The 26,143-nt window shown below is 51.0% G+C and overlaps 7 protein-coding genes across 7 annotated transcripts; 4 read left to right on the plus strand and 3 right to left on the minus strand.

The window, feature by feature from the left end:
* Window positions 1-229: 229 nt before the first annotated feature.
* On the minus strand, window positions 230-2,178 carry VTN77DRAFT_9358 (uncharacterized protein; the record flags this gene model as incomplete). Its single annotated transcript, XM_069425957.1, has 6 exons — window positions 230-1,036; window positions 1,096-1,245; window positions 1,298-1,423; window positions 1,486-1,783; window positions 1,881-2,031; window positions 2,100-2,178. The coding sequence occupies 6 exons, from the start codon at window positions 2,176-2,178 to the stop codon at window positions 230-232; spliced, it is 1,611 nt and encodes a 536-aa protein (XP_069273880.1).
* A 1,319-nt stretch (window positions 2,179-3,497) lies between these two features.
* Window positions 3,498-5,336, minus strand: VTN77DRAFT_9359 (uncharacterized protein; the record flags this gene model as incomplete). The annotated part of the gene is made up of 1 exon (XM_069425958.1): window positions 3,498-5,336. One exon carries the CDS (start codon window positions 5,334-5,336, stop codon window positions 3,498-3,500), a length of 1,839 nt encoding a protein of 612 aa, XP_069273881.1.
* A 1,276-nt stretch (window positions 5,337-6,612) lies between these two features.
* Window positions 6,613-7,389, plus strand: VTN77DRAFT_9360 (uncharacterized protein; the record flags this gene model as incomplete). The annotated part of the gene is made up of 1 exon (XM_069425960.1): window positions 6,613-7,389. The coding sequence occupies one exon, from the start codon at window positions 6,613-6,615 to the stop codon at window positions 7,387-7,389; it is 777 nt and encodes a 258-aa protein (XP_069273882.1).
* A 536-nt stretch (window positions 7,390-7,925) lies between these two features.
* Window positions 7,926-8,927, minus strand: VTN77DRAFT_9361 (uncharacterized protein; the record flags this gene model as incomplete). The annotated part of the gene is made up of 1 exon (XM_069425961.1): window positions 7,926-8,927. The coding sequence occupies one exon, from the start codon at window positions 8,925-8,927 to the stop codon at window positions 7,926-7,928; it is 1,002 nt and encodes a 333-aa protein (XP_069273883.1).
* A 965-nt stretch (window positions 8,928-9,892) lies between these two features.
* Window positions 9,893-11,532, plus strand: VTN77DRAFT_9362 (uncharacterized protein; the record flags this gene model as incomplete). The annotated part of the gene is made up of 3 exons (XM_069425962.1): window positions 9,893-9,938; window positions 10,017-10,407; window positions 10,473-11,532. 3 exons carry the CDS (start codon window positions 9,893-9,895, stop codon window positions 11,530-11,532), a joined length of 1,497 nt encoding a protein of 498 aa, XP_069273884.1.
* Window positions 11,533-12,932: 1,400 nt separating this feature from the next.
* On the plus strand, window positions 12,933-20,497 carry VTN77DRAFT_9363 (uncharacterized protein; the record flags this gene model as incomplete). Its single annotated transcript, XM_069425963.1, has 3 exons — window positions 12,933-17,648; window positions 17,701-17,813; window positions 17,878-20,497. 3 exons carry the CDS (start codon window positions 12,933-12,935, stop codon window positions 20,495-20,497), a joined length of 7,449 nt encoding a protein of 2,482 aa, XP_069273885.1.
* A 3,949-nt stretch (window positions 20,498-24,446) lies between these two features.
* On the plus strand, window positions 24,447-26,079 carry VTN77DRAFT_9364 (uncharacterized protein; the record flags this gene model as incomplete). The annotated part of the gene is made up of 2 exons (XM_069425964.1): window positions 24,447-24,494; window positions 24,571-26,079. 2 exons carry the CDS (start codon window positions 24,447-24,449, stop codon window positions 26,077-26,079), a joined length of 1,557 nt encoding a protein of 518 aa, XP_069273886.1.
* Between the last annotated feature and the right edge of the window lie 64 nt (window positions 26,080-26,143).

Raw genomic sequence — 26,143 nt, forward strand, 5'->3', positions numbered from 1 at the left:
GAAGCAATGCGATTGAAAACCCATGTGTGAAGGAAGACCAAGAAGAAAAGGTGAAACAAGAAAAAAACAAGGGATATCATATGAGGAAACCCGTCAATCCAACAAAGGCAGGAAGAAGTGTCCTCCCATAAAAGAAGAAAAAAAAGAAGACAAAGAAAAAGAAATAAAAAAAAAAGGCCTGACATGAACATCGTTGCCAGCATCATCTCAAAATGTACAATGCTCGTCATCATATCCGCGAGTTGTGATCATAGTCGTCCGGGGATGGTGGAAGATACGGCGCTGGCATATGCCTGGCTGAGGGCATAATAACCTCTTCAGAATGATATCCTTGCGGATACATATTCGTCGGAGATTGATATGGGTTATACGGTAGGTAAGGTTGAGGGGAAACTGGTCGGAGATCGGTGGGAGATCCGTCGTTGTATGGATGACTGTAGAAACGCCCATTGGATTCCTCCTCATAATAAGTTGTTGCCAGTCCGATGTCGCCGGACGAATGCGGTGGGTATGATGAAGACGGGTTTGGTTGTGCATTTGATAGAAGCTCTTCACCCTCTTCGTCCGGAGAAACGCGATAGTGGCGAGGTCTCCCAGATCCAACAGCAGCACCTGCACCTTGGTACGCGGTGACATTCGGCCCGGAGCCGGGGGCACTGCCATCTGAGGGTTTGAGCGAGTAAGATCCCACAGTCTGGCCCATGTAACTGGGATCTTGCATCCTGTTTCTCCGACCGACGAATAGCCACCGGACACCACGACCAACTGCCTTCATCAGATCCCAAGGATTAAGCGCATCAATGAACGCCTTTATTCCTAGGGGACCCCCGTGATAAGCAACTTTGCCTCCGACGTACTGGGCCTGTTGGTTGGCGAGGGAATAGGGTCGCCATGGGAAAGCCCAGAGGTGCAGAATCGAGAATAATGCCATCTCTATGCAGATAAGCAGGTTCGGAATCCCAATCTTGATGTCCTGCGTCCCCACTTTATCACTAGCCTTGATGGCGCCGGAAGAGGTGAGGAAGGAGATCACAGTCTAAGATAAGATAGAGGTTAGTGATGTAATTTTCCGAAGCGACAAGCTGGTGCACTCACACTCTGCCAGAAAGACAGGAAAATGACCAGCTTGATGGCGAGGATCTTCAAGAAAGGCGAGTGTTGCGCAACATCCTGACGGATCTGAATGTAGAATTGGATTAGACAGTACATTGCAATTGAGACAGCGATAGACTCAATGACCATGGTCTGCGGCAATAATTAGTGACTATGACAGAGACATCCAGGAAGACCTACGTACCCAGACATGTGAGAACGCCGGACTCAAGGACTCCTCGCAATATCTGCCTATTGCCTCCGTTGCGACGGCGACAATGGTCATAGCGACACGGATAAAACAATATTGGAAAATTGCGATCCAAATCACCTGCATGGTTGATGATGATGTCAGCTTCAGACAAGCCCCTCCGCAGGGGTAGTTCATCTCACGTTGAACCAAGTCAACCCGCTCCGGGGTGTTCTCCAACAGCCTCTTTCCCCACCACACATGTTCTGTAACCAAGTCACAGGCCAGAGCCATGGCTTCGGTCGTATCCCACGGAAATATTCCTTTTGGCTGTGCAGATCGGGAGCGATGTAATGACAGAGCAGGGTAAAGAACGCCGAAATCGCAAACGCTTCGTAGCAGTCACCGAGGACTTGGAAATACACGGATTTTCGGTACAACCAGAAACTCAGGAAAGAGACAATACAGTAGATGGGAACCATGCAGAGAATACGGATGATACTGTTGAATGAGCACAGAATCCATTAGCGACCGAAGTCTCGAAACCGGCACGTCCGTCTATGTTGGGACAACCTTGGGGAAGGGGAGGAAACCATACTGGCGCTGCTCTCGCGGCTTGCTGTAGTGTAACGCGTGCATGAAGATCAAGAACGATGAGAATAGGATCGCGGTGAGGCCAAAGCCGGCGCACAGGAGGACGCCCAAATCGTGGAAAGTGAGTCCGCCATTCCAGAGGTCGACCTCGGAGACTATTCCACCCCGTGTTGGTCAGCGTTCACCAAAACCAAGCATGAGGATGAGTAACTGCGTTCCATACTTTTTTCATCTTCCAGGGTCGTATTGCACGTCGTCCATGATGATGTTGAGAGTGAGAGCCTTCGCTCGAGAAGATGCATCTTCGTTGATGATGGAAAGAGAGAGAGGGTATTGAAAGGGTGAAGAAGTCGACGGCCCGCCCAGCAGGAACTTCTATCTTATCCGCTTTTGCTGAAATGTGGCAGCGGACAGGGCCACCAAGGGCGAAGCTAGGCCGCCAGGAGCCGGAGGCCACGCTAACACGAGTTCGAATAATTGATGGCTAGGTCGTAGAACAATGGACTGTTATTGAGTGAAAGCGACAGAGCAATGAGGAAGAGGACGATCGGAAGTTCCCGAGCAGGTTCCAGAAAAAGCAGGTCGTGGTTCAGGAGAGCAGTCAGTAGTTGCCTGCCACCAGCGACATACCAGAAATATTTTAATTAATTAATGAATCAGGAATGAGCAGGACCCGAAACGAGCGTCACGAATGGTGGCACGGATCCTCGCCTCATAGGTTGGCAGGGGGCGCGGAGCCAGCAACACTGCCCACAGTTTAAGCGCTAAGGAGCCGGGCAGTGGGCAGTGGAGGCGGATCGACTCAGGCACGTACGGAGTACAGACTCAGCATGGAAAACAATCAAGAGAACGACGGTGATGGATGCCGGCTGAGGGCTGTGGCTGTGTCGTGCTCAGGGTACTACGTACTCCGTACTCTCCGTACGCAGCACAGTGGTGAATAATAATGTCTTCTTGCGGTTCTTACGTGTCAGGAAGGCGACCCTAGGACTCGAGGGGCAATGAATGCAGCAGATCAAACCAATTCTTGGCACTCGTTGCCTGATACAGAAATCACCTGACGATCTTCGCGTGGCAGCAACAAGGCCGTTCTTGCTGCCATACGTATGCTGCTTAATTAGTACTGATTACGTTCCAAACTTCCAATAAAGTCCGGCCATTGCACGAGGCTGGAGTTGCTAAACGACGATGTGAGTGTCTAGCAGCATATGATTACCTAATGTATGTAGGTAACTATGTATGCAAGTCCTAGCTGGTTGTACGGAGTCGTGAATGTCTGAAGAAGTGGATCCAATGTCCCACAGTAAAAGCACGCCAAGCCTACTGGAGTACCCTGGTGAGAATGAAGGAAAACGTGTCGTTTGATACTCTTGCCCTTTTCAGAACGTCATTATTATTATTATTGCTCTTAGAGCACACTACTCTTGAGAGAAGCCCTCTGCAAATTTGAGTGATAGATTAATCATACAGGAAAACGAATTGTAATCATAGACTCTGTCCTCGTGGAGCGTTAAAAAAAGCCGTGGATTGCCCCGAAACGCCAGGACCGCTCTCGTCACTGGCCAAGCTGGAGTGACCATATCAGAATTCTCCCTGTGATGGAAATAGAATCATTCAATTCTTAATAACCCCGGCCTCTCCATGATCCACCTCCCCGGCGTCTTCCGCCACGAGTGGGCGGTCCCCCGTACTCGGGGCCATTGTCAACGAACACATCTCCATCCTCGAACGTAATCCGCCTCATTTCATCACCACCGCGGCGGGGCCGGGGACCGTTTCTGGCCAAGGTAGCGAACTGATCTAAGCGTCTCTCTGCCACATCCTTAGGGACAGGGAGATAGTACAGCTTGGGCTTCGTTTTGGTGGACAGGAACCGCTCATCGAGGGCTTTGAATCCCTCTCCACCCCGAGGTCGTGATGCGCCGGAAGCTTGGCCACCTCGCCGGAGATCCATGTCGATGTTCCGGCGGGGGCCAGGAGGCGCTCTCGGCGCAGTTTGCCCGACATCGCGTCCACGACTGGGTGCAGGTGCGGTGGTCACGGTTTGAGACTCTCGTAGAACTGCTTCCACACCATTCTCGGTCCTGTCATACACAACCTCCCAGCGTGGCCCGCCACGACCGCGGGGTTCTGATTCTTGTTCGATTCTGATCCACTCCCTCAGCTTGTCCTCCGGTACGAAGTCGACCCATAGTGGTTTCCGGTCACGTTCATTGGGCCACACAGTACCATGCAGCGCAGATCGGACCCTCGATGCGGCGGACACATTGGCAAAGTGGACGAAGCCATGAGTCTTAATCGGGTCAAGAAAGAAGTCCAGGATGATATCGGGGTTTGGGGAGGCTCCTGCAGGGGAAGCGAGAGATATTAGATAGTTTTTGAGGGTGACAGGTTGGAGGGGTCTCATAAAATTGCGAATGTAAATTGCAGAGGTGGCTGGATGTAGCGCTGGTTCAACCTGCCGGTCCTCATCCTCATCTATACCGGCAGTGGGCCCAGGTGAGGCTGGCCGTCTTAGCTCTTGAGTGGAAGAGAAGAGATCTTTGAAACGGGGATCTTGTCGCGTGGCAGCGGGAGCCGTCCCTTTGTTTCGTTCTGCCTGAAACAGGGAAATCCGTCTAGTCTCTCCGTCCATATTGGGGTCGTCAACGTCCGTTTTCGACCGCTGGAGATCACTATCGGCCACCGCCTCTGCAGGATCTGTGTGGGAATTATCCAGCGCCGCAGTTTGATGATCATCCAGACCAGCAGAGCGCTGGGGGAGGTTTTCGGCGCCAACGTCCTCCTTCAGTATCACCCGTGGATTTTCATTATCCAACTTTGCTTTCTTTATCGTCTCGGATGAAGGAGGGGGGCTCTGGCTACGTCGCTTCCGTTTGCGTATGTCATCAACGAGTTCAGAGATAGCAGGCATGGGTGGCTCGTGACTCGTTGTTGCTTTTGCAGAGGGCTGAGAGACCGCTGCGGTCTCCTCGGCTTCTGGCTTTTCAAATTCTGTGGCGTCTCTGCCTGCATGTGTGACCTCTGCGGGAGGCTCAGAGGTGACTCGTTCGTCGGGCTGAGGAGCAGCTTCATCATTCACAGCTTGCTTTTCAGCTTCAGTGTCTACCACACTGTCCTTCACAGGTGCAGCTTCCTCCAATGACGATTGTAATTTTTCACCCGCTTCAGTGGGTTCTTCCTGCTGCGACTGGGTGACATCGTTCGTCTGCTGAGATTCACTCTCATGCTGCTGGGTAGGCACAGACTCCTCTGCCTGTATTTGTTCTCCACCCTCCTGGTCGTCAGTATCTTGCGCCGGTGCACCATCTCCAGTAGCCTCTCCACCCTGCGCTACCGCGTCCAACTCAAGTAATTTGTCAATGAAATCCTGCTTGAGCCTCAAGCCCGTCTGCGGTATGCCGCGGCGCTTCAATTCCGCCTTGAGATCGGTGACCTTCCATTTGCCGTAATCAGCCATGGTGAAACAAAAGTCCTTAGCATATCACCATGTGCATCGGCTCGGCGAGGTATGGTTTCCTTATTCCACGATGGAAAGCAAAGATGTGGTGATGTTAGGTCCCTGTCGCATTGTCATTTCTCGGAGTTTTGGTTGCGGTCGGGAAGCCACTACGCGACCTTAGGTAACTCGGTCCCGTATCTTCCATGCGATGGGACGTGCCCCATGATGCGGAGGCTCCTAGAGGATGTCGCTAAACTTTATGCGGACTAGCGGGTTACGTTTCCTGACTAAGCTCCTGCCGCTTTGCTCCCCCGCTAAAACCTGGTTAGATTTCGAAGCCAAAGTCGCCTAATAACAAAAATTGCCATATAATAACTCTAGTGTTGAGCTTTATACCCATCACCCCTTATATAGGCACAGCGGCTTCACAACATGAGCTGTTATTCTGTATGTTTCCTACATCTTGTATTCATATAACTCATGCTAATCACTTACAAACTCAATAGAGCTGTCCTCCCAGCAGTTGATGATATTTATAACCAGACCATCTCGAGACTGATTTGCGAAGAACGCATTATGAATCGGACATAGTATCAACGAATATATCTACGACTACGTGATTAAAGTTTGCTCTCTCTCTCTGCACCGGTAGCCAGCCTTTCTGATCAGAATTCCCCCATGATCTTTAAACTTCCCAACCAGCAGCCAGTCTGGGTCCACAATGGTAGCCAGAAATCTGCCTCGGTTGAGAATTCAATTCACCAGGTGGTCAAAAGTAGGGGTTAGGAAATTGTCATTCCACTGCTCCCTGCCATCAGTCATCGTAACACGAAAGTGCAATTCGATCCATCTCAGATGATAAGGTTGGCTTAAACAATACGAAAACAACGGTACCGCTGCAAAATTAAACCCACTCGTCGGGGCGCTTAGTTTTTATGATCAATTATTAATAATGTCAGCGCCATATCCATGCAACGTGGGTACGTAGGATCTTGCTGGAGAGCCCCGGATCATTGTGCATCGTCAGTGGTCATGTGGTAACAGTGAGGGTGTTTATATATGTCAACCCCAACCAGAAGACGTTCAACAGACACATCACCAAACTTGTCTCTTTTTTATCCTGCTTCCTTTTTTATCTAAAAGCGGCGGTAATCCCCAGGATGAGCTTTCTGTCAGAAGAACAAGCGTTCAATAAGCCAAAGCCTCCTCATCCCTCTGTCCCAGGGCAAGAATTCTGCCTTTCTCCCATATCCCTCCGCCTCCAATTCATAATCGTTCATGGACCCCTGAAACTATGAGGCAAAGAGAGAGTCTAGATCCTGTGGAGTGTTGCATAAGGAACCCTCCAGCGCCAGGACAAACAGGAACTGATCCGATTCAGTTGAAGATCATCGACACAATCCGCACGGGAGATAAGCATGCTGCTCAGCTTGTTACTGTTCAAATCCTCCACCTTCCAGAGAGTATATCGACAATATCCTCACTGGATGATTATTATGTTGCCAAGTTTCACGACCCTCTCTATCATGATCATGTAGATGAGAATGCTGCGGATCCTTTCCTCTACGTTGACCGAGCATATACCAATGAGGTTGCCGTTTATGAAATGCTCCAGCCGTTGCAAGGGACTATGATACCTGAATTCTATGGTTCATTCACCCTCGAGCTTCCGGTTCCTGACAGAGTAGAAACTCGCTTTGTCCGATTCATCCTAATACAACTAGTGCCAGGCGTTTCCATGCGCGAGTTGAATCCTGCAGATTTCTCGCAAAAAACTCGCCAGGCCATTATGAAGGCTATCATCGACATAGAATCCTTGATGTTTACCTACAATGTTCACCATTGTGATACACATCCAAGGAATGTGATGGTCCTTCCGCAGGATCCTACCGGGTCGCTTCATATGAGGATAATCGATTTTGGGAACTCTCGTCATCGGATTCCTTACTGGGAACCCTGGTGTACTGGCTCACGTGCTGAAAAATTTCTCCCGGGAGTACCTATATCTCCTATACTACGCTGGGACCGGAGCAATCGGCCCCAAGATGAATTCAGCGCTTGGATTGATTAGGACTGGAACTCTTGGCTGGATCGCCAGTACGAATCGACAAAGGATTCCATAACCGATGATATGATCAAGATTTGGCGGCCATTTCGGTGACTAGTTTGTTGTTTTGGTTTATTTCTTATCCATCCTTCCTCTTTGTTTTCCTCTCTTCTTTTTTTCTATCTCCTCTACCTTGCCTTCTTTTTTGCTCTTCGAGTTCGGTGCTCGCTTCGCACTCCAGTCCAAGGGCGGAAATGGCACCTGGTGAGCTGCATTTTCGCTGACAACTATATAGGTAGGTACCTCATAAGGTGGTAAGTTTTCAATAACCCTGTGGACTGCTCTGCACCTATCGACTAAAATGTCCAATTTTGCTGAGCTATTAACAGGATAACCCTAATTATCCGTTTCCTGCGCGGCTGTTCAAAGGAAGGTTCACTCTATTCGAGGCTCTCTATGAAGCATCACGTTCTGTGGAGACAAAACTGTAGTCGCCGTCATACACTGACAAAATAGAAATAGAAAGAGACCGGAAGGAAATCACAATGAATGGCATCACCTCATCCAGCTGAAATCATCTCTCCACCCTCTTGCTCATGGCAGTCATACTCCAACCGCGACTGCCACCACAAACTCATCCGAGACACTCTGAATAGAGCGCTGGACTCGATCAAGAACCTTTCCATCTCCTGGTCACCTCTCAATACCGCCAGGCGGAGAGCAGATGGGATACCCAGATGCAGCCTTCGGTTCCACGTGAGCTCGACTCCAGCATCAATGAGTAACTGTGCCACCAAGAGATGGCGATGCAGGATGGCCCCATACAAAGCCAGAACTCCAGCCCGCGATTTGAGAGCACTGGGTTTAATGCCCTCCTTGATGAGAATCCTTAGAATTGTCGGGTCGCCCGTTTTACAGTATGTAAATGCGGCGTATTGAAGAGTCTCTGGACGAGTCCTCACGGCACCTTTCTTGAGCAGCAGCTTGACTAGAGCTGCAGAGTTGCCACTAACAGCGTAGTCCAACGCTGTTAGGCCAGTGGCTCCGATTTCTGCTGACACCGCCGCGCCGCCCTCAATCAGAAGCCTAGCCACACCAATTTGACGGTTTCTGGTAGCGACGTGCAGTGGCGTGTGCATTAAACAGTCGATTATAGAAACATCTGCTCCCTTCTCGAGAAGTCGACGAACCATTTCTTCCCGGCCCAGTTCGCTGGCAAGATGAAGCAGTGTTCTGTGCACCCCCTCACGAAGCTGGGTGCCAATTATGGGGGAATTGTAACATGAGTGGTTGGTGTAAACCACCCGTTGGTTGTTGATGTCGCTTGTACGCTGTAGCATCTCGAGGAATGCCGGCAAGTTATTGGACCAAATTGTCTTCGAGAGGTACCGAGGCCAGCCATGGTGCTTGGAATCCAGTTCGTGTGCCCGTTCGTAGACTTCTTTGCCGCCGAGGATGCGGTGAAAGCGTCGGGATGCTCGAGCCCACGAACAATGGTCGTCCAAGTCGAGATGTTCCGCAATGAGAAGAATGAGTTCCACAGGAAGTTTTACCAGGGACATTAGAGGCAGAAGACAATGAGGATAATAAAATGATTTTAAGGAGGTATGTAAGAGATAGAGAGCTTGCAGCCGGTGCTTAGTCCTCGTAAATGAAAAATTGAGGGAACGATTGAGATTCTAAGCAAGTAGAAGAGAAATATGTAGAGCGAACGACTGATGACGAACGAGCGTATAGGATTGCGCAAAATATAAGCTAATATGAGATCACGATTGCTATTTGGATGGATGTGAGAAGGACGACAGATCATTTCGAATTATACAAGTGGTGTGTTTTTATCAGAGTATGCACAAGCTTTTGATCTGCGGTTGGTGCTTTGGAGGAAAGGGCGATGATGCCCAGTCGCTTATGGCATCAGCAACCGTCGTAGATGACCTGCCCAGGTGCACATGTAGCATAACCGCATTGAACTTAGCACGTGGTCTCGAAATATGCTCCGAAGAATGAATTCCCACGACACCACATATCAATAGAAACAGGGTGCTATATATAATTCGGATCTAGGTTGTCTTTGGAGGTAATGCTTAAGACTTGAAGCCAAGGAGAGAAACTCGATCGATTTATTCTCGAATACAACTAGACAGACGCATTACACCGCGTTATTAGATAACATCAATCTTTTGAAAGCCTTGATAACGGAGGAAAAATGGACAAGCTGATGGCTGTCGTTTGGGAGCATTTCGGGGCTACGGGTTATGCTGCGGATATAGTTAACTAGGACCCACTGCTGACATAATCCATATCTCGCAAACACACACACCGCCCGCTCGTCCGCAAATTTTATTCTGCCGGAAGAAATTGACAACGCTGGTTGGTCAATAGTGACGCCACTGCTCTCCGATTGCCGGCGGGCTCGATTGTCTCATTTTCCCCGCCGTCTTGAAGAGTCATCCTCCTTCCTGATTCTTGAACGATGGATTAATTGATCTTGTTACTCTTCAGCAATACCGTTCCGGAGTTGGTCACAATGACCAAAAATGAAGGAGATGGCGCCGTAAGCGCTCCAAAATACAGTCAGTAACCCCCTTGTCATCTGTTCCTTTATAATCTAGACTAGATTCGTTTTGGTGAACCGCTACTAAATCCCGTAGAGAGAGTCGATTCGCAACCTGAAAACCCGTTCTCAAAACTCATTCCTGATCAACAAATCGCGATTATCCCATCTTTCACTCTTGAGTCTGGGGTCACTCTATACAACGTCCCAGTAGCGTATACCACACGGGGAAAACTGTCCCCAAATGGTGACAATGCACTGGTCATATGTCATGCACTGAGCGGCAGTGCTGATGTTGCGGACTGGTGGGGTCCATTGCTCGGAGGCCCTGGTCGAGCATTCGATGTGACGCGATTTTTTGTGGTGTGTCTGAACAGCTTGGGAAGCCCATACGGGAGCGCCAGTGCCGTTACATACAAAGACGGTGATCCTGCGAAAGGCAGGTACGGGCCTGAGTTTCCGTTGACGACCATTCGGGATGATGTGAAGTAAGTGATAGTATGGCTGAAGTATGCTTGTAGTACTATACTGACAATTGCGGGGAAAATAACAGTATCCACAAACTGGTCCTGGACGATCTAGGCGTCAAGCAGATCGCAGCCGTCGTAGGAGGATCCATGGGAGGAATGCTCACCCTCGAATACGCATACTTTGGCAAAGAATATGTCCGTTCAATTGTTCCCATTGCCACCTCTGCGCGTCACTCTGCGTGGTGTATTAGCTGGGGTGAGGCTCAGAGACAAGCGATTTACAGCGATCCAAAATACGAGGATGGGTACTATTCGTTCGATGATCCTCCAGCAACGGGACTGGGTGCAGCACGCATGTCTGCCCTTCTCACCTATCGGAGCCGGAACTCCTTCGAGTCTCGCTTTGGCAGAAATGTGCCTGACCCATCAAAGCGCCAAAACATCTATGACATGAGCCGGCTTCCTACCCCGCCAAACGAGCACTGGATTGTCCACAACGATGGACATAAAAGCACTCGCTCTTCGCGCACTCCCAGTGAAACTAGCTCGCCTAGTCAACCGACGGAGATCAAGTACATGGACCCTCAGTTTACTGGTACCACTACGTTCACCGCACCAGTCTCTTCTGCAAGTACCGCAAATTCGACGAACTCGAAGAGGCCAACAACATACTTCTCCGCGCAATCTTATCTCCGTTACCAGGGAGAGAAGTTTGTTAAGCGCTTTGACAGCAATTGTTATATCGCCATCACCCGCAAGCTTGACACGCACGATGTGTCAAGACATCGTGCCGACCCTAACTCCCCGACCCCAGTCAAAGACGCGTTGTCACAGATTCAGCAGCCCGCACTTGTTATGGGTATTGAAAGCGATGGACTCTTCACCTTCGAGGAACAGAAAGAACTTGCAGCTGGAATTCCAAACTCGCGTCTGAAGCGAATCGACAGCCAGGAAGGGCATGATGCCTTCTTGCTGCAATTTGAGCAGGTTAATCGATTCATTCTCGAGTTTTTCAGAGAAGTGTTACCCGACATCATGTCCAAGCCAGGTGTAGAGGGCAGTGAAGAGCCCGATGGTGTGGGGAAGCTCACAAAGAGCAGCACTTTTGGTGAAGCGGAGGTCGAAGATATTACCTCTTGGTAGTAGTTGACGACGTCAGAAGATCAAGGCACTATCTCACCAGCGGATATCTGATTCTCCTTTTCAGAGTGTCGGATATTTGTCGCTCAAGAGCAGCCGGCATGGCGATCACTTTGTACCGTTGCAGAGAAACTGGTACTCTGCGTGGGTCGACCAGGGACATGATAGGTGTCCATTGAGAATATTTATTGAAGAAGTGGTTTTATCTTCTACTGATGAGAGAAGAGCATCCAACTGCCTCTCTTGCCTGTGCGATGTGCACATACCTTTAAAGGAGCATCCAACTGCTCTCCATCACAAGTCGCTCTGATCTGGATCGTGTTGTGACACGCGCGAGTTCATGAGGACGATGGGTAAATGATTTTTTTTCTGTGACTCATTTTATATTTTTCTGGGTATAGACCTTCGACCCTGTAAATAGCTGCAATTGAATAAAAGATGAAAAACATGGAAATATATCATCCCTTATAATGTAAGAAAGGTGCGATGGGGACGACTCCGGAGTTTGCCAGCTGTTCACTTGGGTCAACTAAGAGATATGCTGGGCTTGAGGAATAGTGGCTACAAAGATACAAGGAACCTCAGATAGGGTTCCTAAGCTTAATGCTGCTTCGATCTGATAATACCATCCCTTCTGAATGGTCGTTTCTATGATAATTTTTACTGGTCCTTGTTAGATCTTTTGTTTAAACGGTGCTTGTAGTGTTCCCTATGACTCACAATCTGAAGTCCAGGGTTATGCTGGCGTATCGTGAACTTAGATAGTTCACCGGTTTGGGCCGCAAGGGATAGCTATTCTCTATTGTGTTCTGGTAATAAGAGTAGCAGTCACCGGATAAATATAGAATTGGCAAAGAATCAAGCCACACAATGGGTGCGTCATTTGTTGTCCACTTTTCGACCATAGGGGCATTCATAGAGTGAATGACTGTTTAAAGATAGATAGTCTGTTGAAATCAATACAAGTATTCCGTGAATAGATTAAAGTGAAATAAGTCACTGCAGAGTTGGAAGGTGACTGCTTTGGTATTTCATGTGAATAGGCAATAAGCGATAGGCGCCTACGATCAGCCAATCAGAGGCGATGCGCCAAGGGCTTGGAAATTAAGCGCGCTAGCGCCAAACGCGCGAGTTGATTGTCGCCCGCCTTGGCGCATCCATCAAACAAGACCCAGCAAGCTCTCCAGCAGGTGAGACCCAACCATCCTCGTCCTCCATCTTCACTGGTGTCGCCCTTGTATCCCTGTCATGACAGACGGTGCGCATGTCTTTGTTTTCAACTCTCCCATATGACCGCATCCGGTATCTGCTAACCTTGCAATCAAAGATTAACTCATGAATTGCGGAGTCTTGCCAGTGAACCGGTCCTCCGTTCTGGAATTTCGTCGTTGAACGACGCCACAATGCCTCCAGGTGTCGGGGGAAAAAGAAAGAGGGGAGACAGGTCATGGTCTGGCGACTCTGGGAATGATGGACAGAGGCCTTCTCCTCATCGACCGGGAAATCTCAACCTCGCTCAAAACAACCAGGGCCAGTCTCCAAATCAGAACCGCGACTTCGGTGAGAGCCGTGGAAGAGGGGGTAGGCGACCTAGCAGAGGCGGCAGAATGCAATCTGGTCGTACCCCGAGCGCTGGACAGAACTCGTCCAGCCAGTCCCAGGATGCAGCGGCCATGTCTCCTCCATCTGCAAGCCCTTCCAACGATGCTCCGGATCCACTCCAGACGAACGGAGCTCCAGCAGAAGCAGCGAATACCCTTCCTCCCCCTTCTATTGATACATCCGAACCTCCTCAAAGCGACCAGCAGTCTCCATTCTATGACTATGAATATGTGACAGGAGAGGTAAGAACAGGATGGGCGTCTGGCGCGAAGCAGAGTGTCATCGACCGCGGGGTAGCCGCACGCTCGGAAGAAGACACGGTCGGCCTGGCTTCGTTGTTTCAAGAGATCATTAGGTCGGTCCTTGACGGACGGTTACCACCGGCAGAGGCTGGAGATGCCGTGAAGCACATCCTGGGAGAAGAAGTGGCATCGGAAGAGGTCGATCTGGCAGGCGGGCTCAAGCCGTCAGATGGCAAGTTCGATGCCCGCTCGCTTTTCCTCGATACCATATCCATCCTTGTCGACGAGGTCGATGCGACAAACAATGATCTAAAGTCCTTCGTCTTCGCCACTGGGATTTCTCCCACCTTGATACGTTTCCAATTAGATACGGCCTTGGTTCAAGGCTTGGGGTTGGTTCGAGACACATTTTCCCGGGTGGGAATCCGAAAGCAGACCAATCTTCTCTACCGACAGTCGAACTACAATCTACTTCGTGAAGAATCAGAGGGCTATTCGAAACTGGTTACGGAACTATTTACGACAAGTAACAATGAACCCCCCACCAACGAGGTTGTTGAGGATACGTTTGAGCGCGTTAAAGCTATGATCGGAGCTTTTGATCTGGATGTGGGCCGCGTTCTTGATGTGACATTGGATGTGTTTGCCGCAGTGCTCGTGAAGCAGTACCGCTTTTTCGTCAAGTTCCTCCGTGTTAGTTCTTGGTGGCCGAAGGCTGATAATTTTCGGAATGACGAAGAGAACGACCTATACTCTGGTCTTCCCAAGTGGGCTATTCCTGGATCGGTTGGAGGGTTGCCCACTGAGGAGGAGAGAGAGAAGATCATTCAGATACACGAACAGCGTGACCGAAAGTTCTGGGACAGGGTACGAGAGGTTGGAACTCGTGCCTTTTTTGAAATTGGACGACAACCGATAACTGACGATGAGCGACGAAACTCGATTGCGGAAGTCAGTGGTCAGCCAGAAGTTGAAGATGAAACACGGAAATGGATTGAACAGACAGGAACCCTGCCTCCAAAAGGTAACCGCGTCGCCGCTCAACTCCTGGGCTTCAAGCTGCGATTTTATTCTTCTTCAATTCGCGACGAGGCAGGCGTGCTCCCTGATAATCTCATATACCTTGCTGCGTTGCTGATCAAGATTGGTTTCATTTCACTCCGCGATCTCTACCCACATCTCTGGAGGCCAGATGAGTCCATGGATGCTTTGAAGGAGCAAAAGATGAAGGAGAAAGCCGAAAGAGAGAGGGCTGCGCGTCCCGGTGGTGGTGTCAACGCTCTTATGCTCGCCGGGGCACTCACTGATGACACCGTTCCCGCTTCCCGACCTCGTGAATCCGAGGCTCGCTCGGCCACCCCGGCCAAGGACTCGGAGGCTGAGAAATCGTCGGCGGCCAAAGAAGAAGAGAAAGAATCTTTACCGGAGCCATTGGACCAAAAGGTGCTCCTGCTGAAGAGTCTGTTGGCTATCGGCGCCATTCCTGATGCGCTCTTTATCTTAAGCCGATTTCCTTGGCTTATGGATGCCTATCCCGAACTGCCCGAGTTCATCCACCGGATCCTCCATCACTGTTTGAGCAAAGTTTATGCACCGCTCCGACCCTTACCGGATACGAGTCATCTGCGCGAGCAGAGACAAATCCCAAGCCCCGATCAGTCAGGCGTCCCGAAAGGTCAAGTTCGACTCGTCGACGGCCCTCCTCGAAAGATGCTTCGGTGGGCGCAACTTGACAAAGAAGATCAGAATGATGGGATAGACTATCGCTTCTATTGGGACGATTGGGCGGATAACATCCCAGTTTGTCAGACCGTCGACGACGTATTCACGCTCTGCTCGTCCTTCTTGAACGTCTCCGGCTACAAAATCGGGCAAGACCCAAGCTTACTGACGAAACTTGCAAGGATCGGCAAGGCTTCCATCAGCGCGGATGACTCAGAGAGCAATAAGACGCGTTGGAGAGATCTCTGTAAACGTCTTCTTTTGCCGTCTTTGAGTTTGACAAAGGCAAATCCAGGGGTCGTCAATGAGGTGTTCGATCTCGTCCGGATCTTCCCTAGAGAGGTGCGATACAACATGTATGCTGAGTGGTATTTCGGACAAACATCCCGGCACCCCGATATCAAGTCAGCCTTTGATCTTGCTCGCGCAGAGACCAAAGATACATTGAAACGGCTGAGCAAGACAAATCTTCGACCCATGGCTCGTGCACTGGCCAAAATAGCATATGCGAATCCTGGTATTGTGATCAATGTCGCCATCAGTCAAATCGAATCCTACGAGAACCTCATTGAAGTCGTTGTCGAATGCGCTCGGTACTTCACAGACCTTGGATACGACATCTTGACCTGGTCTCTGATCAACTCGCTCGGTCAAAAGGGAAGGAGTCGTGTCCAGGAAGGAGGCCTTTTGACCAGTCGATGGTTAAATGCGCTCTCCACCTTTGCCGGAAGGGCATTCAAGCGCTACTCGGTGATGAACCCGACGCCAGTCCTTCAGTACGTGTTTGAACAGCTTCAACAGAATAATTCCACGGATCTCATCGTTCTGGAGCAAATGATAAGCTCTATGGCGGGAATCGTCACCGACACCAACTTCAACGACGCCCAAATTCAAGCAATGGCTGGTGGTGAACTACTCCAATCGCAGACTATGCTGCAACTTCTTGACAAGAGGCATGAATCGAAGACGACGTCGAGACGACTGATGAAATCCTTGACAGACTCGAAGCTCGCTGGACCGCTACTCATTGCCATAGCTCAAGAGCGTCTCGTATGTGTTTTCAGAGAGTCAGAGTCCAATCCGGAGCTCAAGTTGTTGGGCAACATATTCGATGAGATACACCGGATTCTCACACAGTACTTGGATCTTCTCCGAAGCAATTTCTCCGTCGCCGAGTTTGACGCGCTTGTTCCTGGTCTTGCCAGCCTCATTAGCGAATTTGGAATACAACCAGAGATCGCTTTCTGGATCTGTCGTCCGAGTCTTTGCCAACGGATTGCAGATGCTGATCGCGTTGCAAGAGAAGAGGCTATAGCTTCGAAGAAGCCTGCCGGCGACGCGGCGTCTCCGACAAAGGCCACCGACGGTGATGTCGAGATGGTTGACGATGGCGAGACGCTCGAAAAGGAGGAAGGTACTCTGGCAGAGAATGAGATGGATGTGGATCAAGAAGCGGAGGCTTCTACCACGGGTGTCAATGGCCAGCCTGATTCCTCTACCGTGGCTGCGGCGACTTCTGAACCTGCGCCTTGGCATCCAGTCCTGCAGGAGCTTATGAACGAAATCAAGGCAGTTTTACCCCCCGAAACCTGGGAAGTTGTTGGTCTACCCTTCTACGTGACGTTTTGGCAGCTGTCGCTCTATGATATCCATATTCCACAAAAGGCCTACGAAGATGAAATTGAGCGACAGAAACGCAAAGTGATTGCGATCGGAAATGACCGGTCCGATGTCAGCATGGCCGGTACTCAGAGGAAGGAGAGGGAAAAGAAACAAATCACGGAACTCCAGGACCGCCTGCTGGAAGAGAACAAACGTCATCTCAAGTCATATGGTCAGACAAGAGCAAGATTGCAGAAGGAAAAGGACCGATGGTTTGCCGGTATGCGAGGCAGGCCTGACGCTCTGAATATCGCAATTTTGGAGCAATGCTTCCTGCCTCGTCTTCTTCTCTCGCCTATTGATGCTTTCTATTGTTTCAAGATGCTCAAGTTTCTTCATAGTTCAGGAACGCCGAATTTCCGAACAGTTGGTCTGTTGGATCAGCTGTTCCGAGATCAGCGGCTTACAGCGATAATTTTCCAGTGTACCTCCAAGGAAGCCGACAACTTCGGCCGTTTCCTCAATGAAGTTCTGCGAGACTTGACTCGTTGGCATGCCGACAAGGCGGTATATGAGAAGGAGGCATTTGGAACGAGGAAGGACCTCCCAGGATTCGCGATAAATGTTGATGCCGAAGGTAAACCTGTCACTTTCCTGGATTACGAAGATTTCCGGCGACTGTTCTATAAGTGGCACCGCCTTCTCGCAGCTTCTCTGAAGACCTGTCTGAACGGGGGAGAATACATGCATATTCGCAATGCCATCAGCGTTCTCAAGGCTATCGTTCAGTATTTCCCTGCAGTTAACTGGATTGGCCGTGATATGCTGGCCTGTGTCAATTCGTTGAGTCAAAACGACGAGCGCGACGATGTGAAGACGCCCGCAGCGTCATTGATTGGCGACCTCAACAGAAGAGAAAAGAAATGGATGCTTCCCCAGGCTTTTATGATTGTGAGTGAGCCATTTCACCAGCACGCTTTGACACAGAACTGACCCTCCAAAGAATGAGCCTATGCCCGGCGACAAAGGAAAAGCCCGTCCATCGAGGCCACAGTCAACGACCCCCAAACCTCTAAATGCGGCCGCACCTGAATTCAAGCCCTCTGGTCCTACAGGGTGAGTTCCCTCGTCCTTTTTTAGCGTCTACAACTTCGACAAAAATTCTAATACTCCAAACTAGGGTCAATGGTGGTCCGAAACATCAGCCTACCGGAAAATCGGAGGTGGAGGATGGCGAAATTGAAGATGCAAAGATGAGCGAGGCAGCCGCAAAAGCAGTCTCTCAACCGGAACTGCCGGCCAAAGACTTGGAGGAGAAGCCGATTGTGCAGGCAGAGCAACCAGGCCCCGCTGCACAGACATTGACCTCAACCGTCAAACGCGAAGAAGTTGAAACCGAAGTCACTGTTGTACCCAAGGAGGTGACAGCACCTCCGGCCGAAACGGAGAGGCCACCATCGTCAGCGTCACAAAGGCATGCTGACACTCAACCTGGACGGGTTCGGACGTCGCCATCTCCGTCTCGATCTCGTCCAAGTTCCAGACCACCGGAGACGTCTCGTTCATCTAATATACCAAAACGGCCAGATCTTGAGAGGGTTCCAACGAATAATCATCCATCCCGGCTGCCGCCAAATCTCCCGAACAAGCCAGAACCACCCCGACCTTACAGGCACGGTGATGGCCGCTCACTTAGACAAGCCGATCTGATCGACGACCGTAGAGATTCTCGAGACGGCAGACATTCCGACTTCTCTCGTCCCGGTCGATATGGTGATGCCGAACGTGAACGATCATTTGACCACCCAATGAGTGACGCTCGAGGCCATGGCCGCGTGGATCGTGACAGGGGAGAGCCACTCCCACCGAGAGCTCCTCCCTCCGATGAGCAGTTCCGCGGCCCTCCTAATCGTGATGGCCGGCCACCTCTTCGAGAGGCTGACTGGCCCGATCGATCTGGAAGGCCACGACCACCTCCAGCTGAGCCGTTCCCACCCCGATCAGATAGTGACCGCTTGTCCCGAGATGGCGCTGCTCCTATGCGTTCTGGCCCACAGCCCCATCCGGACCGGGCAGAGTTGATCCGCGAACATCCTGACAGAGCCGCATTGATAGAAGAAAGTCAGCGTCGTGGCGAGCTGTCGAGGTCAGAGAGAGAGGAGCGGAGGCCGCACTCATCAAGAGCGTCTTCACCCCCCAGGACAGACGATATACGACCACCTCGTCCGGATCGATTCCCATCCGATGATCGTAGGCCTGGTAGCCATCCCCGCCACGATGACTTCCCCACCGGCCCGCGTGGTGAACGACCTGGGCGTCTTGGGTCTGGTCCGGATTTGATTGAACCAAGAGAGCCATGGTCCGGCCCTGACATGTCTCATGGAAGACTGAACCAGGAGTCGAGATATCCACGCCAGCAAGAGCCACCATCTGACATTCCATCTGGGCCGAGGGGCAGGGGTGCTCCGGGGCGCGGTCGAAATGTTTCGACATCCCAGCCTTCAACGACAGGGACATCTGGCGCGGCCCCTGAACGTCAGCCCCCAACCGGTCCTGCCGGCCGGTCGAACACGAGGAGTGGTCTTCATGACCAATCTCCTTCGTCGACTGCCCCTCCGCCTCTTGCAGCTGAGAGATCAGACATCAGTGGGATCCACCCTGATCGACTCAAGAATTTACAAGTACCTGCCGAACCTCCTTTTGGTGGCGCTCGATCTCAAGCTCCAATCGCAGCGCCTTCTGGACCTCGCGGAAGTGGCCATGGGCCACCTCCAGGGTCTCCCGTGACACGTGGACCGCCCTCCGGACCTGGCTTTGGTGGAGAGCGAGGTCGAGGAGACAAGCGTTTTGCAGGCATTAATAACGTGCTCCAGCAATCAGGTGATCCACCAGATCGTGGCGGGCAGGGAGCGCCAATTCGAGGAAGAGGTAGCGGCAGACAAGGCAGTTCGATGAACACCGCTTCTCCGCACGGCAGTCGCTCTGCCAGTCTCCCAGGCGGTCCTGAGGAAGGCCCCGGATCAAGTGCAGCGCAAGGACGGCCGGATCTGTTTCCCAGCGAAGTTAGTGCGCCGTCATACCCCGAAGATGACAGTCGCGCTCCCGGTCGTCTTGGAGGCGGCAGAAGAAGTGAGATTGTAGAGGATGCGCCTCCCGAGGTTAGAAGGTCTAGTCGTTATGCGAACAACACTCCAGACCGCGATCGCGACAGGGAAAGGGATCGGGACCGTCGTGGTGAAGACGACAATCTCCGAAGTAGCCGAAGGGATGATCGCCGGGACCGGCTTCGGGACCGCGATCGTGAGCGCAGTCGCAGGAGTGACAATGACAGTCGGGAAGAGTCTATCCCTGAAGTGAGAGAGTCATCTGGTCGTCGAGGAGGTCCTAGCACTCGCGACGAGACCCGCAAGCGGGACCGCAGGGATCGGGACGTTTCGCCAGATCGTTCCGGCGCTGAGAGTCAGGGTCGAGTGAGATCATCGTCCTCGCTTGGTGCTCCCTTGCCACCACCACCGCCTCCGCCTCCTCCTGGAGGACCAGGCGAGGAGCGGAGATGGGGCGGCGGAAGTGGTCGCGGCGAGACTCGGGAGAGCAGAGACCGGGACCGGACTCGGGATCGAGGAGGCAGGGATCGGGACCGCGATTATCGAGAAGGCGGCAGTAGCAGCAGCAGCAATACCCTTCCACGAAAGCGTGGTCGGCCCGGTGATGAGAGTCACGGACATGGAGATAGCGGCAGTGGTCGCGGCGGTGGGATGAGAGCCGGCAGTGAGAGCAAACGGCCTCGACGTGGAGCGTGATCCGGCCTGACTCCATGATTGATGTGATCAATTGATATCCGCCATGTTATTTCCAACCATTTCAGTCCTTTCTTCTTTCTTTTAGTTTTGTTCTGATCGAGGCATTTAAGCATTATTCGGCGTATGTCATGTCATTTATCATTTATGTTGTCATCATGGATGGATGGGGTTGTATTACTGTGAGAGAAAAGCGCATCATCATGTTTATTTTTTATTTATTTATTTATTTATTTTTTCTTTTTTGATTAAGCATCTCCTTTCCTCTCAGAGAATTGTCTTTAGCTATCTGTTGCAGGAGGATGTACTGTACTGTAGGTACGATTGTCATTTTCCCATTGTTCTACCAAACCAGTCCAGTCCAAATCATTTCATTCTATTATACACTTCACTACGCATGAACATATATGATGTACGGAGTACGGAGCAAGTGCAAGTCAAAAAAAAAAACGCTTTAGAGCGCTGCAGTTCAGTGCTATTAAGTACAGTAAGTTACCTACCTACCTACTTCGACTTGGCACCTACATACGCCAGCGATTAATATTGTTGATCAACAAGGCAAGGCAAATTCTGAAAAATGCGGGGTAGAAGACAAAAACAAAGATACATAGGTTGTCATGGTTCAAACTTCATGCAGCTGCAGCGCGGTGCACTAATTATTATGCTGCCTGTTAATAAACTTAATAAACTTACCTTACGGCTTACCTTACGCCGTGCAGCCAGCCACTGCAAGCCAGCCGTGCTCTCAGCCTCTCTTTGAAGGGAGCTGGGAGCCCCGGATTATTCTAGCCGGAGTAGGAGGCTGGAGTAATATTCAGTTGCGGAGTAGGTGGTGTGCTACTCCATATTAATGCGGAGTAATACATGTGAGGGCAGGGCGTCTAGACTAGACTTTAGACTGTAGACTAGCGTTCTTGTTACGCATTCTTTTTTCCTACTACGGACTACGTAGTAATACTACTGATGGATGGTCATGAGGCTTGTATGATTCGTTATCTGTCTGTCTAACTAGTCAAGGTGTGGGTTGATGGGTGAACTGCCAAGCGAGTGTCTCAGGGCAGTATGCGGAGTATAGTGGGAGAGGCAGAATCTGCTACATTCCTAACTACAGAGTAGGCTGTCAAGAAAGAATATGTAGTTACATCCCCATATGCGGAGACTCCGGAGTACGGAGTATGGGGTAGTATTTAAACTAATAACGTGGTCATGCACACCAGCGGGCCCTGCACCAGCTGAAATATACGAATATAACGGAATATATGTATGACAGTATGATAATTATGGCTAGCAGGGCTTCATTGTGGCGCTATGTTGGTCAGCTGTGCGCCTGCTCTCTTCTTCTTTCCCCCCCTCTCGTCATCATTTCATCATCAGCTGAGAGGGTCAGTTGATTCTTGATGAGAAACAAGTCGAAACGAAAGGAAACGAAGAAGAAGGACAGTAGTACTGTGATTACAGTCCATGCACAGCCATGATGAGTGACGTCGGTGGGATCGCGTGACGCCGGCAGGATACCTACATGTGAACGGGTCGGGTGCATCATTACTTTACTGGATTTGGCTTGGTACTGTGTACAGGGTGGTTTGTTTGAGGCAAAAAAAAAGAAAAAGGTGCAAAAAGGCAAACGACGGAGTATCGGTCGAGGTTGATAATAAGAGTAAGGATATTGTTATTGCTATTGCTATTGTCATCGCGGAGTATGGATACCCCGTAGCGTCTGTCGTCATATAGGTACTTAATTAGCTGATGGATGGAGTACTCCGTAGATCTCGCCACTCCAGCCTTGTACTCCATACTCCGGCTAACCTGTTACCCGCAGTTCTCCAAATATGACCCAAGATGTCAGAGGAATCAAGACTCTCGTGCTCTAAGAGAGACAGCCTCAGACAGGTGAACTGGAGCAATGATTCTCGTAGCCTGGACCGATCGATGGATGCAACTCATGCGAGGCTCGGATGGACGGCCGTCACATGACAGCGGCAGGGAACCGGGCAGCTCCACTTTGCCAAGGCCCGCGCGACCAATGGTCAATTTGCCAGAGTCTGAATGGCAAGAGAAAAAGGGGGGCGAAACAGAGCAAGCAGTGCTGAGAGTCTGAGAGACCCAAGCAGAAAGATCTGTAACATTTCTCAAGCGGACAGGCATCGCTGCGCCACGTCTTGAGCAACTGTCCGGGATTCCGCCTTCAGAGGAAATTTCTCACGGAGCCAACAACAATATCTAATACGCCGGGGGAACTGTAGCTCGCAGGATCCTATTGACTAACCGTATTTGGCTAGTCAGTTCCGGGTCTTGGCAGTTTTAAATTGTACACCAGCTCCGCGGTAATAGTTTTTCCAGCTTGGGACCTTCCCCTGAATCATAAATAACATCGGGTAAGAATTGGATGAGAAGCGATCTACGGAGTATGCTGAGTGGGTTTTGGATCGCGCGCGAGATTCAAGATGAACTGGCAGGAAACTACTCCGTATAAAGAGGTCCATCGGCTGACATCGTAGGTCTGCAATGGACAGTCCGGAGTACTCCGTACTCCCTACTCTAATAACATTGGAGGAAGCGAGTTTTGCCGGAAGAACGGAGGAAGACCTAACAGGTACCTACCTAGGTAGGTAGTTAAATATTCCCGGCTCCTTTGCAGTTGAGCACGAGTGTCCAATGGTTGGCCAGGCAGGATCCGTGGTAGAACCAGCGGGATGTGGATTTCCTATTTGAGCCAGCCTCAAGGTTCTCGTTCTCTAGTCCCTAGGCCCTTCCTCTTTCGGTGACTCCCTGCGTCCGCTGTCCCTGCCTCTGAACACGATTTGCCCGTCCAAGAGGAACTGAGTAACATGCTGAGGCTGAGAGCCGAGATGACTTCCGTCTCGAATGACACATACGGAGTACAGAACCGGTCCAGATGATGTACCCTTGCATTGAGACTGCCCATGGGGCAAACGGTCTGATAACTGGTTCGCGCCGCCCAGCAGCCCAAAATAGAGTCTAAGGCCAAACGTGGATTAGAGCACGACAGCCCCAACGCCTCGGCAGCCTGCACTATCCAAAACCACCTAATGACCTCTCCATTGGCAGTTCAGAAGCCCGCTGCCCCCGTGGCCGGGAGCCCCTCCGCGGTTTGCACAATGATACGCTGTCGTTAGTCGAATCCCCCCAGATCCATGCTGCAGCCGGATGCATCTGGATGGTCCGCCAATGGGCTCCTACTCCGCTTTCCTTTCCCTTTGGCCGCTTCATATGTAAAAGAGGCATGGGCCACCTCCGCTCTCCAGGTGACCATGGGAAAGGGAAGAAAAAGAAGCGTTTTCTTTCCAATTGCTGCGCCGAGAGCGATTCGAGTTCTTCTTCCTTCCTATTCTTCTTCGGTCTTCTACCATCGCACCTGCCATCCTGCTGTCATCTCATCTGTCCCCATACCCACACGAGTTACACGGTGGCGAAAACGCAGCAGCATTTTTTTTCCTCCATACGCCTCCAATTCGACCAAGTAATGTTTTCTGTCCAAGCTGCTCCTCACGCGTGAGGTAATGGCTGCTCCATCACAGAGTCCCGTTTCTCTTTCTTCGCCTTCCCCCTCTTGTGTCTATTACTTGCGAGCTTCTCGGCCCATGGACGCGGGTCTTTGCCGCTAATCATTCCCTACATATCGCTCCGTCGAGCCTTCCTGGAGCATTTCACCGTGGTTCCCCCGCGCTGTCCAAAGCGTTAGCGTGCCAGTACGGAGTACTGTCAAGCAGCTTCCTACATATTCGTCGCTTGCTATTATCTGGTGTTACACGCTGGTTTTCTTCTGCAGTTCATGCATATCTTGACTCGTACCCCGTGATCGCTGGTGGGTATTCGTCACGGGTCTAGTCAAACGATTTTGCAAGCTATTCCCCAGAAGCATTCCTGTGTGCACTGGTTCCACAGCTGAGAGGGAAGTTGCTACCTCGCATCGATGAGAAGAGCAGCCACCATGCACGACAAGATGAGGAAGCGATTCACTTTTCATTTGGGGTCACATGTAAGCTTGACACGCAGCGCCATACGCAATTGGTGGCATTGTACCTCAACGGCCCAACCTGACTAACTCCACGAAGAAACCCTCCTTTGCTTTCCCTCCGGAAGACAGAAGCCGCTACTACGACTTTGTCGATACTCCTGTCAATTGGAGACCCTCCTCGCCATTGATCGAGCGACGAAACCTCACTCCCGTCGAGGAAGTCCAGCTGCGCTATGCTTGCAAGGTGTTGTGCGAGATGATTGTGAGAGGAGAAATACCCCCGAAATTGCCGCAATCCGACGAGTCCTACCCCGAGAAGAAAACTGCGCCAGAACGGGTTGATCAGGAAGCAAGTCCTCAAGTCTCTTCGGAGCCGGTCGAGGCGCACAACAAGCGTACCTCTGAAGAAACAAACGGAAATGGGTCTGTGGAGAAAGGATTATGCGACTCTGGAATAGGACTTGAAAGTACAGAGTCTCCCGTCACCAAGCCAACCACAGAAACCGACGGTAGTAAACTCGCTGCCACTGATGACGTCTCCGAAGACTTTCCTCAAGACTCTTCAGACGTGGGGCTTGCGCAGTTCTATCCAGGCGAGTCGGATGATATTGTCGTATCTGTTCCAAATGCTCCTTTAACTTCCGATAGTAATCAAACTATCACATGCCGTCATACTCCCCACGATGTTGCAAACATGACCGGGTCACGTGCCAATCCCGTGATTGGACCCCGTGAGCCGATTGACTGGTATGATGTTGACTGGCAAAATGAAGCGGATGATGAATATTTCACGAGAGGCATGTTTGTTGGTCCGGATTCCGAAGATCCTGACGTGGATTCACCGGACAGCGTTGTTCGACCAGCAAGCGAGGTCAATCCGGTGACAGATCTACCTGCAGAATCTCGGCCAGGGAGAACTCCTAGCTTTTCACGCCCTCGCGCTGTCAGTCGGGCCGCCTCGAAACGAGTTTCACGCAGTCGTGACCTTGACATTGTGCCACCTTTACCTAAGGAGGTTTCCTCGGAAAGACTGCAAGACCACCGGCGCCCTTCGCAGCTGTCCTTGGAGACTAGAGAGGACGTCGTTGCTGGAGAGTATGCATTTAGTGGAGTGGAAGTCGTCCATGGACAGCAGATAAGTCACAAGAGTGGTGGTGGTGTTGCCGTCATCATTGACACGGATGGCATGGAACGCGTCATGACAGAGGCTGAGGAAAAGCAACGCTATCTGGATCTCCAGCGTGCTGTTATGGAGAAGATGTCTACTGGCGTCATCGGGACAGCTCCAGGGGTCTCGATCAGTTCTGGTTCGGTTGATGATTGCTCGTCTGCCAAGCACGCGCCTTCGAGGCCGTCACCCTTCCCAAAGTCTCATGGACCAGTGCATTCAGGGGATAACTACCCGACACGATCTCGCCCCAGATATGCGAATGGGAATGTTTGTGGTGAGAATCAGACTGGTGCAGCCGCTTTGAACGGTTTGCACGAGAAGAAACCCGGAATTATGCGCAAGCTGTCTCTCCTCGGACTAGGTAAAAGGAAGTCCAGCAATGTTTCGAAGAATGCGAACATCGTGGGCTTCAGTCGCATTGTGGAAGCCTCGTGATGGCTTTTTTTCTCACCCGTCTTCGTGCATGTCATAAGCTTTACAGCTGGTGAATCCGATACAT

The sequence above is a fragment of the Rasamsonia byssochlamydoides genome (genome assembly GCF_041956645.1).
Source record: "Rasamsonia byssochlamydoides strain NRRL 3658 unplaced genomic scaffold VTN77scaffold_88, whole genome shotgun sequence".
NCBI lineage: Eukaryota > Fungi > Ascomycota > Eurotiomycetes > Eurotiales > Trichocomaceae > Rasamsonia > Rasamsonia byssochlamydoides.